The sequence below is a fragment of the Leishmania infantum genome, chromosome 13 (genome assembly GCF_000002875.2).
Source record: "Leishmania infantum JPCM5 genome chromosome 13".
In the NCBI taxonomy this organism is placed as follows: Eukaryota; Euglenozoa; class Kinetoplastea; order Trypanosomatida; family Trypanosomatidae; genus Leishmania; species Leishmania infantum.
In genome coordinates, this window is record NC_009397.2 from 224930 (window position 1) to 240694 (window position 15765).

The window sequence follows — 15765 nt, forward strand, 5'->3', positions numbered from 1 at the left end:
CCGGCACTGAGGCGATCACTCCTTTCTGCTGCCGGCGCCGTCACTGTCACCGTCGTCGGAGAAGTCGCCTGTGGCGACCTCCTTCTCGTTCTTTCGCGCGCTGCCGTCCTTCTGCTGCCGCTGCGGCTGCGCGTGCTTCCCCCAGTACACGGTATCACTCACCTGCACCACATCACCCGTAACGGTCGCGAACAAGAAGGCCCTGCCGGATCCATCCGAGTCGCAGATCTCGTGATACACAATGCGGTGCTTTAGTAGCGCGTTGCCACCCATCAGCCGCACAAGGGCCTGCACCACGCACACGATCTCCGTCTCCGCACGCTGGAAGAACATGTTGAGGCCGTCGCCGGTGTCGGTGTCGTAGTCTTCGCGGATGAAGTGCTGCGAGAGGCGGCCGAGGTAACGGACGATGGAGCGGCCGGCAACGTAGTCGAGCGGGGTAAAGAGCACTACAGGGATGAACATCTGTAGCTGCGATATATCCTTCGGCAGGCGCGCTGCGGGGTTGCAGTAGTTGGCGTCGCGGGCAGCGGCAGTCATGGAGGATGGGCCACCAGCCGTGCCACCAGCGGACATGAGCGACCTGCCGTTTTCCTCGCCCGCTCTAACCGAGGCGTCCGACACAATGGATGAGGATAGCCACTGCCGCTGCTGCTGCTGCATTCGCCGATCTCCCGTGCCACCGCCGGTGGCGCGGTCGACGAGGCTCTTGATGGACTGCCCGGTTGCCCGGACAAAGGCGTTCCAGCGCCGCGTCAGCGAGTTTGTGCGCGAGCCACGGCTGTCACGGTACTCGGCGTAGGTTGAGGTGTGCCGCACCGGGGCGGCGGTGTCTTCCGACACGGCGGTGGCGACGCCGCTCCACACGCGCGGCGGTGGCACAGTGATGTCCTGCACGTACGGAATGGAGAAGGGTGCGTTACTGGTGGTGAACAGTCGCCGCGCGTCAATGTACGCCGGTCCCGAGTCAACTGTCGCCAGCACGGAACTCATCGCTAGCATGCCGCACATAGAGTTCGCTGCATATGCCGCAAGTGGCTGCGGCATCGACGGCAACGCCGAGTTCTGCGACGACGCCGTCTGCACTGCTGCAGCAGCAGCGGCTGCGGGCCCGCCCAACGAGGTGGTGACGAGGTTGTTGCTCGCGGCATCTACCATCAGAGGGGAAAGCACGGGCGTGTTCGGTTTCCACCGCAGGTAAGGCGAGGCCTTGCCTGAGGCGACAGCGTTGACGGCCATGATGGGAGTTGCACCAGCCGCGCGCTGCCCCGCCGCGGAACCGCCGCCGTGGTTGCTCTGGCTGGCCTGACTCGGATACTGCTGTTGCTGCTGCTGGTATTGCTGCAGCCCCGACAGGGACTCCATCGTGTAATGCATGCACACGCGAAAGGCGCGATCCTCGAGCTGGCGAAGCTGCCGTGCGCCAGCACTGCTGGCCACCATCACACAGCCCTCGAGTCGCAGCTGCAGGTCGGCGCTGTTCGGCACAAACATCATCTCCACTCTCAAGTTCACAACACGCAGCCGCAGCGGCTGCCCGGTGCGCATCGCCATACGACATGCCCGGTGCACAAAGGCGCGCTTGGCGTCCGCGCAGTATTCGTTGAGAAGCCGCGTTGTGAGCGCCATGCGACCGGCTGCTGCTGCACCCCCACCGGCGTTCATGCCGTCTCCTCCACCGGCTGCCGCTGATGCAGGGTCACTACAGTTTTGGTAAGCACCGCTGCTGCCCATTACGCTGGCTCCAAGCACACTTCGGCTCCGCGTGGCGCCGTAGGAACTAAGACCGCCGCTCATGTTCACACTGCCCATCAGCGCGGCCGCCCCAGTGCCACCGCCGCCGCCAAAGGGCAAGGCCGACGCACGCGAGTAGCGCCGGTACAGCACGATGCGTTCCTGCCAGTCAAAGGCGTTCGCGCTGTCCGGCACGTACGGCAGCGTAAGCAGCACCCCATCCTCGAAGTTCGTCGTGTCCACCATGCCCAGCATCATGTCCGCCTCCTCGACATCGTCGATCTTGACCACGTAGTCGCGCGCCTTTGTGCGCACGCCGCCGCTGGTTGTGCGCCATTCATCAGCCGGCGCGTAAACGTCCTCGTCCGTCATACTCGACTCCGTCAGCACCCAAGAATGTAAAGACACTTTTGAGGGGGATGTGCTGAGGGTACGGCTGCTGGTGCTGCTGCTGCTGGACGAGGAGCGGGACGAGCTGTACGGGCGCGACGATGACGTCACAGCAGAGGGAGAGGGCGATCGTGACTTCGGCAACGTGGCCCCTCGTGACGGAGAGCCTGGGGTGGCGCCAGCTCTCCTGCTAGCGCCAGCTGCCGCTGCTCCTGCTGCTGCGACAGCCGAGGCACATGCGCTCGCGTGTCGCGTGCGACGGTGTCGACGCCACTTCTGAGCCGGCGCGGCCGCAGCGTCGCGGCTCTGGCTGCTGTGCAGCGACTCGATTCCAGACGTCGTCGACGGAAGTGCATCTGCCTCTGAGGGGGACCGCGAAGGGCCACGCGACGGCGATGACGAGCCACGGTTGCCTCGCCCGCGCTTGCCGCGCGCACGATGGCGCCGACGTCGACGGCGATGCCGCTTGCACCGCTTAAATGAGGAGGAAGACGAGGAGTCGGTGTGTGAGGTTGACGAAGTCGATAAAGAGCGAACGGTGAAGGCGGCGCTGGACGCCTTCGTGCCGGTCGAGCCGATGCCACGAACGTTGTCTCTAGACCCACCACCGCGCAGCCCCGCTGCCGCCACCGCCGGCGCCGGCACCGCCCCGTCGGCGCCTGGCATCGCAGACGACTGCGCTGCAGCGGCGGGCCTCGATGAACAGCTGCTGGAGGACGAGGAGGACGAAGTGCTTCGGCTGCTGCTGGAGTGTGCAGTGTTGCGGCGGCGTCGACGTGAGGCGATCACGTCGCGAAGCTTCACCACACTCTCTTTGTGCGCGATCTGCTGGTCCACCACGGTCACACGAGGCAGCCGCGGCACGGGCAGGCCCGCCAAGCGACAGCCCGACCCTGTCAGCATACCGATAATGGCGTCGTGCCCGACAACGATGGAGACCCGGAGCGAGAAGCACGCGTTCAGCTGCTGCAGGCGGAGGTTGAAGAGAAGCTGCTTGTGCAAGGCGAATTCGATGAAGGGAAGCGCCTGCGACACTGCCATGGCGAGCTCGACCCCCTTCACGTTTGCCTTTGGCTTCGACACGGCCACCTGCACGAGCCGCGGTGGCGTCTCGCAGTTCAGCTCGACGGGCAGCGTGCACGCAGCCAGCAGCACGTCCGGAACGGGCTTGTTGTGGCAGATGCTGCAGACGTGGTGCATGAGAAGATCGCCAACTTCGCCGGCGAGGAAGCCCAGGCCGCCCTTCCGACGTGATCCTTCATAGAGGTGCAGAAGGGCGCAGTTGCGCTTGGACGCGACGCGCTGCTTCTGCCAGGAAAAAAGGTGCTCGGGACCGGCACGTAGCGATGCGGCTGACATGTTCAGCATCACCGCCGTGCCATACAAGGAAAGCAGAACGACGTCTTCGTGATACTGCGTCTCTTCTTCATAGCCTAGCACGGTGTTGCAGTGGAACGCGCGGGCGTTGGCACGCAGCTCCTCGCGCAGCTCCATCCACCACGCATCGCGTTCCTGCGAGATTATCTGCCGCGACTTGACCCGCGAGACAATCTTCACGGAGCGGGCGCAGATGTAGCCTCCAATGTGGTGGATAGAACCGGCGGGAAGGTCCTTGACGGTGAGCATCGATATAATGACACGCGCTGGCGGGCCGCCACCAGCTGCGGCGCCGCTTGCAGCGATAAGCGCGTTCGTCATCGGTGGCGCGGTCGCTGGGGTAGCTGCGACGGTCGCCACCGCGGTGTCGGTGGGGCCGCTCCGCATCATCAGGTTCGCATGGGACGGCTGCTGCTGCACGAGCGCGTCGGGGAGCATGGGTACGGTGGCGTCCACAGAGGGTGCCACGAAGCTGCGGCTGAAGGGCGGAGATGAGCACTGAGCATTTTTGGCGAGCGTGAGGGCAGCCTGCGAGTGATGATGCGTTGTGGAGTTAGCACTCAGCGCCCCAGCTAGAGCGGAAGCCGGCGCGGCTGCGCTGAGGCCCGCCCTGCCACCCCCATTGTCGAGCGACAGCAGCGGCACGCCTGAGCTGTCAACTCCGTCGCCTGTCTCCATGGCCCTCGCGTAGGTCTCTGGAGTTGATCGCGGCGACTGGACTGCTGTCGGCGCCACTGCCTCCTTGCTCGAGAGCGGCGTACTTGCCCATGAGGCGGCGGCCACAGCATGGTCAGACTGCCGCTGCTGTGCCGAGGTGCCGAGCTGCGAGGAGCAGGCGGACATGGAAGGAGGCAGCAGATGATCATGGGCGGCCATGGGAGTGGAGGAGGCGTTGGTCGTTGGCAGGTGTAGCGGCAGAGCTGCCATTGTGTTGCCCAGTGCGATGAGGTCCGCTGACTGCGTCGGCCCCGATGGGGTGGCCGGGGTGGAGGTGCCGCCGACGTTCCCGCCCACTCCTCCGTTGCTCAGGATTGGCGACAAGCCGTACGACGGAAGCGCGGGACTGTGCGACCGAGGTGGTGCCGCTGCCATCGACGCACCGGGGAACTCCTCCTGATACGCTGCCATCATGCTCGACCGAATGTAGCGCGACTTCCCGCGGAGCAACGCCTCCATCTCGCGCTGGTCAACGTACTTCACATGCGACACCACACACGGCGTGCCGTACGCCCGAACGATAATACCGTTCGGCTCCATGTCGAACTCCTCCACGTAACCAAGCACTGCGTTGCATTGCAGCTCGACCACCTTGCGCGCGAGTTGCCGTCGCACCTTGCCGCTGAGTTTGAAGAGCTGAATAACTCGGGCATCGTTGATGCTGCGGCTGCTGCGCAGGTTTGTGAAACGCACGTGCTCGGGGTCGGCCTTGACGATGAGCTCCTCCATCATGCTGTGCGTCGACTCCACGCGAAACACCGCCGGGTCGAGCCGCCAGACGCTAAACACAAATATGCCCTCCTCCTCGGCGGCCAGCGTCGGGTGGTCTACGCGGGCCGCCCGCAGCGGGTCCAAGTCCTGCTCCACCAGGAAAGGAAACAGCGCCGGCGAAGGAAGAGGCAGCGGCATCGCGGAGTTTTCCACTGCCGCAGCGGCTGCCATGGCCACCGCTGCCTCCGTTGTTGTGGCGCCAGATGGACCGGCAAACAAGACCGACGGGTCGTAGCGCGCGAAGTTTGCGCTGCTGCTCATGGTGGAAGCGCTGACGTTATTATTCGCCAGGCTGAAGCTCGCGCCGGCGAGGGACGGGACGTCTGTGCCCGCTTCAAATGTGCCGCCGCCGCCGCTGTGCGAGGGGGCGTGCCACGGCGCCTTGGACAAGCGCCGCGCGCCTGTCAGCTTCCGTGAAGTCGATCGGTGCCTGCGATGGTGATGATGGTGGTGGCCAGCGCCAGCTGTCGAAAGGCCGACGCTCACGTTTTTCTTGTTCACGTTGACGCCGCTGGCAGAGATCCTGCACGGCTCATTGATGAGGCCTCGTGGGCTATGCTCAGAGCTTGCTACGTGGTTGCCGCTGCTGCTTATGGGTGCGACACAGCTGCTCTGCGTCGTCGCTGCGTTCAAACCAGTCGCCGAGGTCACCATTGAGAAGCTGACGCTGGTTTCGTTCGTGCGGGGGTTGCTGTTCGCGTGTTGGACGTGGCCACCGTTGCCGCCTGGTATGGCGGCCGCCAGCGAAGACAAACGCTCGGCGACGCGGGGGTCAAGCCGGCGCACGTACCGCTCCGGCAGCGCCGGCGCCAGCGGGTTCTCGGCTGCGTGGAACTTGATGCGGATGGTAAGACGGATGTCGCCGTGGAGCCCGGCGCCAGAGTCTAGCAGCGGGAACCACCCTGACACCACCGGGTTGGCGCGGTAGATGATGCTGTTGCAGTCCAGCAGTACCATGCCGACAATGTCGTCGCGGCTGATGATGTCGTGGTCGTACACGCGGATCTCCAGCGGGTCCTCCTGCAGCACAAGCAGATCGGCTGTGTCGAAACGCACGTCGTGCTCCCAGACCGGGTTTCGGGTGAGATGGGCAATGTCGGTAGTGTGCTCCATGTCGTCGAGCTTCACGACGACGTACGGGTCGGCCAGCCCAGTCGCCCGGTCCATGATTGGGAGGTCACGCGCTTCATGGACGGTCACCTTCAACGTGGCCATAACGTACGAGCAATTGAAGGAAAACCAGAGAGGCGCAAGAGCGAGTGAAAGTGAGGCGGGGTCGAGCGGCGAGCCTGCGCACGCGGCCCTGCCACCCCCTCCTCTCGGACTGTCTCGTTGCGCGCTGAAAAGGTGGATGCACGCGTATAACGTGGAATAGATGAGTTACGGCGTCTGCACTTTTGAATACTCTCGCACCGCGGATTGCGACACTGTTGTTGCGAGCACGTGCGGGGGTGCATCAGGCGATCTCGGAAAGCAAAATCATGTGCATAGACACACACACACACACACACACAGACCATCGCCGGTGGTGACCATCCAACAGGACGAGGTGAGAGGGGTAGGGCGGGAGAAGAAGTGGGGACTGTGCTCAGCTGTGTATAGGAGGATGAGCGTGGCACACTGGCCTCCTGCGTGCATAGACACACACACACACACACACAGAGGTACCAACGCGTATCGCTGCACATGGGAAGCACATGAGAGGGTACACACGCACACATCAATGCCGCACAAGCATGCTCGCGTGTCGACACGCCCGTCACGCCGAGCAACGGACGGGCTTGTCTCACGGTAGTCCGTTCACTGTTTTGTCCGCTCTTCTCAAACGACAACGGGCACGCTGTGCGGCACACAGACTGCCGGTGAGTAGTCCACACACACACACACACACACGGGCACACACGCATACTCCAGAGATACACGGATACACATGCACATAGACGTGCGCATGCGTTGAGTCAAGGACGAGGAGTCCCCTGCAACAGCTGCATCAGTGCTTCGCCCCCACTGACCAAACCACCATCAGTGCACATGCACCTTGCGCGCCTGTGTGTCTGTGCTTGGGTGGTGGTGATGGTGGTTCTCTCTCCCTCTACACGACTCGCGTGGGGCTGGCTGGTGTGTCGAGCTGCATCGACCGTCTCCAGAGCGAAAGCAGCTGCGCGGAAAAGCAGACGTTCGGCCGTACTTGATGACGCGCCTGGACGAGCGCGTTCAGGAGGCCGTGATATATGTCGAGGGGCGCCTCTGCTGCCGAGGCAGCCGCGCGCAGCTGTGACGCGAGCACGTCCATGTAGAAGAGCATCACCACGCTTGGGCTGCGTGACACGCCGAGCTGGCAGTGCACGACGCAAGCAGGAGCCGCCAAAGCCTGTGAAGCGTCGTAACCCACGGTGGCGGGGTAGGCCGGCCCTGGTAGACGCGCTGCTGCTGTCTGTGAGTCCTTGAGGTGGCTGTCAACGAGCTGGCGCAACTCCGTCACATGCGTGCGTGTGATAGTCCGTATGCCGGGGACGCACGAAAAAGCGCCAGGGGACGCACTCGAGGTGAACGACGCCGCCGTCGATGCAGCACACCAGGTGTGCAGCTTGGAAAGGACCTGTGTTACGGGACCGAGAGGCCCGCCTGCCGCGTTACCACAGCCGGTCGCCGCCTGCAGCAGCGGTGTGGTGAGGCGGCGTACGCGCTCCAGCCGCGTAGCATGCGTGTCCTCGATGCANAGAACCACACCATAGATGGGGACGTCTATGGTCCACTCGTGAAGTGGCGAGGCGCAACCGCCAAGCCGAGAGGCGTCACCGTTCGCGCTTTCAGAAGGAAAGCCTGTACTGGCCAGTCCGCCGGGGCTCTGCACCTCTGTGGCGGGCTTCTCAAGAAGCCGCTGCAGCGACCCTACTATCTCAGCGATCTGACGCAGGCACGCCTCCTCGTGGTCGCGCACGCGTGCGCCGAACACTTCCAAGGCACGCGCAACGCACGAGCCAGAAACCGCTTCGGCATCCACGGCCTCACTGCTGTCGGCACCTGGCGCTCCGCCGTGGCACCCGGTCCTCGATGCGACGGACGTGCGCTGCTCAGCGTCCAGCGTTAACTCACTCATCATCGCGGGGGAAAATATGGCCACCGGATGCGAACGCAAGACGATACGACAATGAACGCTTGTGCTGGCGGTGAAGGGTGTGTGGCCCACCCCAGGCGCATGTTCCTCACTGAACCCGACGTTGTCGCCGGCTCGGTCGTCTTCGTCGCCCACGCACTGCACATCATACACGAAATCTTGCGCGCTCTCACTTGGAGCGGAGGTTGCGGGCCACCAGGGCAGTGGCGCTGCTTGCAGAGAGGCATTGTCGCCCGGGGCGGCGGCGCATGGTGCCATGGTTGCCTGCCTCATCAGTGCGTGCCCGATGAGAGAAAGCACCAGGCGCACAAAGACTGTATCGCCTGCGTCTGCTGCTGAAGGGGACTGCACTGCGATGCCTTCCATCGACGGCGTTGCAGACGCTCTTGGCGGCAGGGCTGACGGCTTGAGGCTCTTCAGGAGAAGCTGTCGCTTGCGTGCAAGCCTCGAGACACAGAGCAGACTGCTGAGGAAAACATGACCCATAACAGGCATACAGCTCTGCGCGTTATGGCCGTGTTGTAGTGCGCCGTCGCCGCTGCAGGGCGACTTACTCGCAGCGGTGGAGAGGCCGTTGAGGAAGTCTATGACAGCCGGCGTCGTGTCGCAGAGCGTGTCGCGGCAAAACATGACTATAGCGGCTTTCCGTTCCTTCGCAAGGAGAGGCGAACGACACCTCTAAGTGTGTATGTATGCTTGCGCGTTTGCGTGTGCGGGGGGGGTTGGAGCTGGAGTTGGAGGTGCTTTTGTGAACAGCGCACTCATCCACGGGTGACACGCTGTGGCAGGTGCATGCCTTTAGGAGGCGAGATGATGGAGAGCACGGAGGAAAGTGGTGGGGGCCGAGGGGGGGGGCAGCACCGGCAGCAGCTTAGCGCTCTCGCTGACACTCTAGGTACTCCTGGTGCACCCGTGTAATCATCATCACGCACCATCTCTGATGGCAGGGAGAGGACACACCTTTCCGTGCGTCGTATCTCAGGGCCCAGCGCACCCCCTCCCCTCCCCCTCCCATCTCTCTCTGTGTGTGGGAGGGAGGCCAAGCAGCACCCCTCCAGCCCTGGCAAATGCCGAGCGACTTCGGGTGGTGTGACGGGGTCAAGCGCCCACGATATGGGGAGGTCAGAGCGATGTATCCGCTGCTGATGGCGGCGGTGGGGCCCCTTGGAGAGCTTGGCGCCGTCGCGACCTGCGGATCGACGCGTTGGAAGAAGAACAGCAAAGCAAGCACGCGTAGCGGCAGTCACAAGTGCGAACAACAAAAATGCGGTGAGGGCCGGCGATGCCTCTCTGCTCCGATCTTGTTGGGCGATGGGGCGAAATCGTTGGCGGTGTACGCGTTTCAATTCGCGTTGGCGTGTTTGACATCACAGAGGGGAGGAGGAGAGGAGGGCGAAGAAAGGAAAACAACAACAATGAACCACACAAGACACACACACACACACACCCACACACGTGACGGCGACGTCGCAATAAAAATACAAGAAGCGTTGAGCACGCCCGTGGGTCGTTGCATGCGGATGCGGTTGGCGACGACGCAGAGGAGATGGAGGAGGAGAAGGGGGGGGGGCTGAGGTGAGAGGGATAAGAGGGACGCGAGAGCCAGCGTACAGCCAAAGAAAGAGGAGGAAGAGGGGGAGGGAGAGGGAGAGGGAGGGGCCACATCGAGAGAAAGACACACACACACTCGTTAGAGTGTATGCGCGGCTGCATGGGGCACGTTCGTGCTCGCACACACACGCATGCCACGCAACGCACAGGAGGAACACGTACTTACCTATACCTCCCGATTCAAGCGCAGACGCTCGACGCCCAACCGAACAAAACCTAAGCCAAAGAGAGAGAGGTTGTATAAAGGAACAGCAAGCTACACATAAATACACCCCCTCCGCCCTCCGCCCATGCAAGCGAACGTGCCGCCAACAACAACGCCCAAACACACACACGCGCACAACCTACAGGAAGATAAGATTCTTCACAATACACATACACACACATATATATATATATGTATAGGTTTATATATAGAGTGCTGGCTCGACAACGCCGATAAGGGAGGCCGGGAGCTGTGGCGCGGAGGCCTCTCCTCGAAACACAACACGAGCATGCAAGGACGAGAGGTTGAGCGCGACGGTGATGGTGACTCGGCATTAGAGCGGGGAGAGACCAAGAGTTCAGAGCGAAGGCGGAGTGTGGGGTATTCACGGGGTGAGATGTAGGGTAGCGCGCACGTGTATCAAGTGCCATCACCCATCCCGCCCAACCTCCTCCCTCTTTCCTCTTCGACTCCTGAGTTTCAGCTTCATCAGTGGCCATCGGAAGACACCCCCCATACACACACAAACCTACCTACGTGCGTGCGTGTACGGCAAGGCGCGGCCTGAACAAGGCCTTTGCTCCTCTCGCTACCAACTGTGTAGATGTGTGATGCTCTGTGGGTCCGATGACCCCCTCTCTACCTAGGTATCTGCCGCCGCCTTCTTCACCTTCAGCTCCTCCTCGTGCTTGGCCACGAGGGAGTTCCACAGCTCCTTCACCTCCGGATGGCGCTCGAGGAAAAGGTTCCACAAGAACGCCCGCCCGCTCACCGGCTCTGATATGTCCTCGGGTCTCACCGAGGGCACGCGCTTGGCCGTGTCTTCGGGGTCGATCACTGGGTCGTACCCGTCCTTTGTGAAGAACGGGTTCTGCAGCGCTGCCTGAATCGTGATGCGCTCCCGCGGGTCCCAGCGCAGGCAGTCGATGATGAGACCCACCTCATCCTCGTCCTCGTCGCCGTAAGGGCTCCGCAGGAGCTCCGCTAGCGTCGGCGTGATGGTGTTTGACGGTGGCGCTGTCTTCACCAGTTTCTTGACGGAGTTCATGAAAAGCTCCCTCGTCTCCTTGTCGCGGTACTCGGCGATAGACTCGATGGCGCTCGCCGACGGCTCGCCCAGCACGCGGAAAATGCTCAGCAGCTGGGACTTCCCGCCCATCGAGGTGGTGTAAAAGAGGGGGCGTCCGATCAGCATTTCGGCTGCAATGCACCCGATGGACCAGACATCGACGCCGTGGAAGCTGTCGTGGTCGATGAAGCCCATCGGGCTATTGATGGCGACTGTCAGCGTCTCTGGCGCAGCGTACCACTGGGTGCAGTTGTCCAGCACTGTCTGCACGTAGTCGGTTGTCGCGTTGAGTCCGACATCGCGGCCCTGGCCAAAGTCCGTGATACGGGTGCCGTAGCTGCGGTCGAGCATGATGTTCTCCGGCTTCAGATCGCGGTGGATTACCGGGCACAGATGAAGGTAGCCGACACCGCGGAATATTTGGTACAGAATAAACTTGCGGTAGTCGCGGGTGAGGGAGTGGAGGGCGACCGTCGTCAGCGGGCAACACACAGGAGCGCCTTCGTCGTCGCCGCCACCCTTCCCTTCGAAACCGCCATCAGTAGAGGTCTTGGCCACGGGGGCGTCGTGATCGTTCGTTGGCGCTGCTGCTGCTGCTGCAGCTGCGACTGGGTAGTCTAATGACGACGGTACAGTCGCGCCGGCTTCGTCCTCAACATCCTCTCTGCCACCGCTACGACTTTGCTCCGTGCTGCTATGCGGCGCGGCTGCTGCCTGGTCCTCACCTTGAGCCTCTGCCTTTACGTTCAGGCGCGATGCCCGCACAGGGGTCGGGGTGCTACTGACATCTGCGTTCACCTCGCCGCAGTTCGCCATCAACAGCCTCAAACGTCGCAGCCACGTCTCGTACCCCGGCGCCAGCTCCGCCGCCGTCACAATGGTGGAATCGAGCACCTCGCGCAGCGTGTAGTCCATCTTTTTCATAACCACGTAGACGCCGTCGAAGGTGTGCTGAAGCTGCAGGATGGAGTCATACGTCATCATCTCCACACCGCCGAGGGGAATGAAGAAGTCCGTCGCCGACATGACGTTGTCGTGCTGGAACGCCATCATGAGCTGTATTTCCCGAGTGGCGCACAGCCACATACGCGGCTGGTTGTTTTCGAAAAGCTGGCGCAGTTTCTTGATGGCGACGAGGGTGTTCGTGTCGTAAACCTCCTCCCGCTCCTCCAATGTTAGCGAGGCGTCCTCGTACTCCTCTGGCGGTTTTGCCTGGAACCTCTCTACAAGGTCGTTATCGCGGGCGGAGCAGACATAGCCGTAGCTGCCCTGACCGATCGGACCGACAGCCTCATAGCGGGAGAGCAGCTCGAACAGTTCCATTGTCTCCTCGCCGTTCTGATGGAATATCATCATGCACCGCTTCGAGGCGAGCGGGTGCCGCAGGATGGTGGACAAGGGCAGTGGCTGCGTCATGAGGCCGACTAAAGGCTCGTGTGGGTGTGCTTGATGGACTGCGCTGACGACACGAGCACCACCCTCTCCATTCAATACGGTTGCTTCGCCACTTGCCTTCACAGAGCATCGGCACAGAGAGAAGAGAGAAGAGGGAAGGAGGACGACAGTAGTTGAGAGAACGGGATGCGCCTCCGCAGACGCGCAGACGGAGTCGCGACTGGAAGTGTGTGCAAGTAGCCCAGGAGAGATGAGCGGAAAGCATTGTTTCAGCGGTCCAACGCGTCCGTATTCCACCCGCGAACAAGCCAGCAAACGGATACGCATGCACAACCACACAGCCACCGATCACCTGCCGCCGCGGCACTGCCGCTAACGCCTGGCCGTCATGGGACAAGCCGTCCTGCCACCGAATCGGGCCATGCGCCTATCGAGCTCTTCCTGCCCTTCCTTGACCCCTCGTCGGGTACGCGCTGCGCGGCAGACTCCACACGGACCTGGCTAGACTGCATGTCTTGATCCCAGCGGGCCGCGCCCAGGGTCCTGCGCTCGAGGGCGGAGGCGGCAGGCGTCTGCCGTGAGTGTAACAGCGGGGTGGTCTCCGCTGCCCTTCTTTTGTACCTTTGCCTTATCCTACTTGTCGGCTCTTAGAGAACTGGAGGAGGGGGAGAGGGAGGGAGGGTGCAGTGCCGCCGGCGTGTCGCCCTTGCACACACGGATGGGATGGGACGGGGCGGGGCGGGGCGGCGCAGCCTGAACACGTGGGCTGTCAGTAAAAAAGTGCACACAGCCGAAAAAGGGCAGCCGTGGATGCGACGGCACCGTGGCGCGCCGCCGCCCCAGCTGCGGTGGTGCTGTCATTACTTGCTTGCTCGTCGTTCTCTGTTGCGCTGTCTCTCCCAAAGACTGATGGAGGCCAAGCGTCCGCGAGGCCTTGGCAGGCGTAGCAGACAAAGCAGCCGGCCGTCGTCGGCGAGGCTTCGGATGCGGAGGCAGCGTCGACGACGGTGGACGGTGATGCCCCGCTCGTGCGCGGCGTCATTGCGCTTGTGGTGCTCAGCGCCAACATCTCCAACTGCCGCACCGCCGTGCTTGCGTTCTGACCACGGTGGCATGAGGTGATGGAGGCAGGACAGCCGCACACGCAGCACATCGCGATGACGCTATCGATGTCTGCTTCTTTCGAGCTCACACCACGCAAGTCGCGGTGCACGTGCAGCGGCGCTGCCAGGCGCAGATCATCGCGGTTCTGCTGCGCCGTTCGAGCTGGTAGCGCCTTCCTGGTAGTCTTTCCGGCCGACTGCGTACTTCCCGCCTCTGCTAAGCCTTCGCCATTAACGTGCGCTGGAGATGCAGATGCATTATCGATCCCACGCACGAGCTCCTGCATTGCAGCGGGGTGCACCTCCAGCCGCTGCACTGTGCTGAGCACGTTGAAGATCATGGTGCGGTACGATGCCATCATGGCCAGCACAAAGTGCTCCAGCGTGCGGTGGACAGAGCGAGTGGCGGTGCCAGTGCACAGCGCAGGCGTGTAGCTGCCGGCAATGCCGCAGATCCGCGTGTACATGATCGCTTCTTTGGGCAGCATCGTGCGCAGCGGCCGAAGGCAAACGACCTCGTGCGTAAAACCGCGAAACCCGGCGCCGTGCACGACGCCTTCGCCACCGGCGCCCGTGACGAGCGCCTCGAGTGCCGCCGCGGCGCACCGCGCCGCGTTGCTGCCGAGAAGCAAGTGTGACCTTGTTTTCGAATTCGTGCCTTCTAACGGCACGTGCTCATCAAAGAGCTCTTGTTCTTCGGAACAGTGCGCCTCGTCCGCGCGAATCCCCTCCTCGTGTGCCACCCCGCCAACGGCGACTGCTGCTGCTGCTGCTTTGCGCTGGCGGTGCTCCTCACACACACGCTGAGCCGCACGGCAGAGCGTCTGCTGCCGCACACGCGCATAGAGTGCTTCGCGGTCGCTCAGCGACAGCCGGCTGGCGTGCAGGGCGTAGCGCAGCTCGCTCAGATAGGTGCCCGAAAGAATATCGCTGTAGCGAAACAGGCGCATTTCCGAGGCGGCGAACAAGCGCGCGGTTGCTGCGGCCGTCTCACCACTCGTTCCCGCGTGACGCTGCGGCAGTGGCTGCGGCGACGGTGCTGAAGTCGAACCACTACCACCATCACCACCACCGTGAGACGGCTCCGGTGTGGCGATGCTGGCTCCACCCGCATGGGCAGCGACCGTCCCCACTGCCTCAGTGGGGTCGTTCTGCTTCTTCTTCGACCTCTTGTGCCCGCACGGGACTTCGCCGTGGTAGACCCACCGCGGTGGCTGCTGCTGCACGTACTTGCGCAGCGTGGCGAACTGCTCCTCCATTGTCGACCGCACCCGATTGATCGCCTCCTGTCGGCCGCTGACCGGGTGCAGCGATGATGGCGAAGGAGTCGATGAAGATAGCGGCGGCGGCGGCGGAAGTACGAGTTCATCTTCACACAGGTGGAACGGCAGCAGTATCAGACTGGACGCCAACGGTGTGCTCCTGGCGGGCGGTGAAGACGTGGATGTGCTGCGCGACTTCCCGCCCTGAGCGGGCGCCTGCCGCTGCGGTGTCAGATGTTGTCGGCGAATTTGGTCTCGTGTCTTGTACCGCAGTTGACCGAGCTCGCGCAGCAGCATCATGGAGTTGGGGCCGCCTGAGACGGCCACCGCGAGCGGTGTGTCACTCGGCACGAGGCAATGCTGAAAGGCGTTCTCGCGCACCGCACCGGCGCAGTAGGCGAGGAAGCAGTCCGGGCAATACAACTTCGCCGGCCCATCGCGACTGACAACCGTGCCAATGGCCTGCTTGCACTTGAAGCACTGCGTCATCGTTTGGCGCGAACGTGTGTTGGCTGTCCTTGTGGAGATGACAGACAGCGGCAGCAAGGTGCTTGCGCGTTGCGCGTTTCGCGCGCTCGCGTGTGTGAGAGTTTCAGGGGGAGTGATCGGGGCAGCGGAGGCGCATGTGAAAGGAAGAGAGGGGACCGCATAATGATGTTGGCACGAGTACACAGCCGCCGCTTCCACTGCTTCCGCTTCCTGCCGGGTGCTGTAGGTAAAAACTGGAAAAGGGTGCTGGAGGCGCCCGTGCGCGCCATCAGGAGGGGCGCGCTCACTGCTTCCCTCTATGTGCGACTTGCACGCGACAGACGCACGTTTCAAACATGCGAAAGCACAACAGTAAAGCCCCCGTGACATCATCCGTAGGGCATGGGGATGTGACGTGTTTGGCGACGACGGGCAGAACAACAGCGAGCGAGCAACAACAACGACGAGCACAACACATCAGCAGCAGAGGGAAGAGAGGACGAGGGGTGGCACCACCACCACCGTTCCCTACATAAAAGGACAGC

General features: G+C 62.7%; 4 protein-coding genes across 4 annotated transcripts; all 4 read right to left on the reverse strand.

Moving 5' to 3' along the window:
* Nucleotides 1–15: 15 nt before the first annotated feature.
* Nucleotides 16–6204, reverse strand: LINJ_13_0650 (conserved hypothetical protein; the record flags this gene model as incomplete). Its single annotated transcript, XM_001464058.2, has 1 exon — nucleotides 16–6204. One exon carries the CDS (start codon nucleotides 6202–6204, stop codon nucleotides 16–18), a length of 6189 nt encoding a protein of 2062 aa, XP_001464095.2.
* Nucleotides 6205–7081: 877 nt separating this feature from the next.
* Nucleotides 7082–8737, reverse strand: LINJ_13_0660 (conserved hypothetical protein; the record flags this gene model as incomplete). The annotated part of the gene is made up of 1 exon (XM_001464059.2): nucleotides 7082–8737. The coding sequence occupies one exon, from the start codon at nucleotides 8735–8737 to the stop codon at nucleotides 7082–7084; it is 1656 nt and encodes a 551-aa protein (XP_001464096.2).
* Nucleotides 8738–10566: 1829 nt separating this feature from the next.
* LINJ_13_0670 (putative protein kinase) lies at nucleotides 10567–12714 on the reverse strand (the record flags this gene model as incomplete). The annotated part of the gene is made up of 1 exon (XM_001464060.1): nucleotides 10567–12714. The coding sequence occupies one exon, from the start codon at nucleotides 12712–12714 to the stop codon at nucleotides 10567–10569; it is 2148 nt and encodes a 715-aa protein (XP_001464097.1).
* A 442-nt stretch (nucleotides 12715–13156) lies between these two features.
* On the reverse strand, nucleotides 13157–15241 carry LINJ_13_0680 (conserved hypothetical protein; the record flags this gene model as incomplete). Its single annotated transcript, XM_001464061.1, has 1 exon — nucleotides 13157–15241. The coding sequence occupies one exon, from the start codon at nucleotides 15239–15241 to the stop codon at nucleotides 13157–13159; it is 2085 nt and encodes a 694-aa protein (XP_001464098.1).
* Nucleotides 15242–15765: the final 524 nt, after the last annotated feature.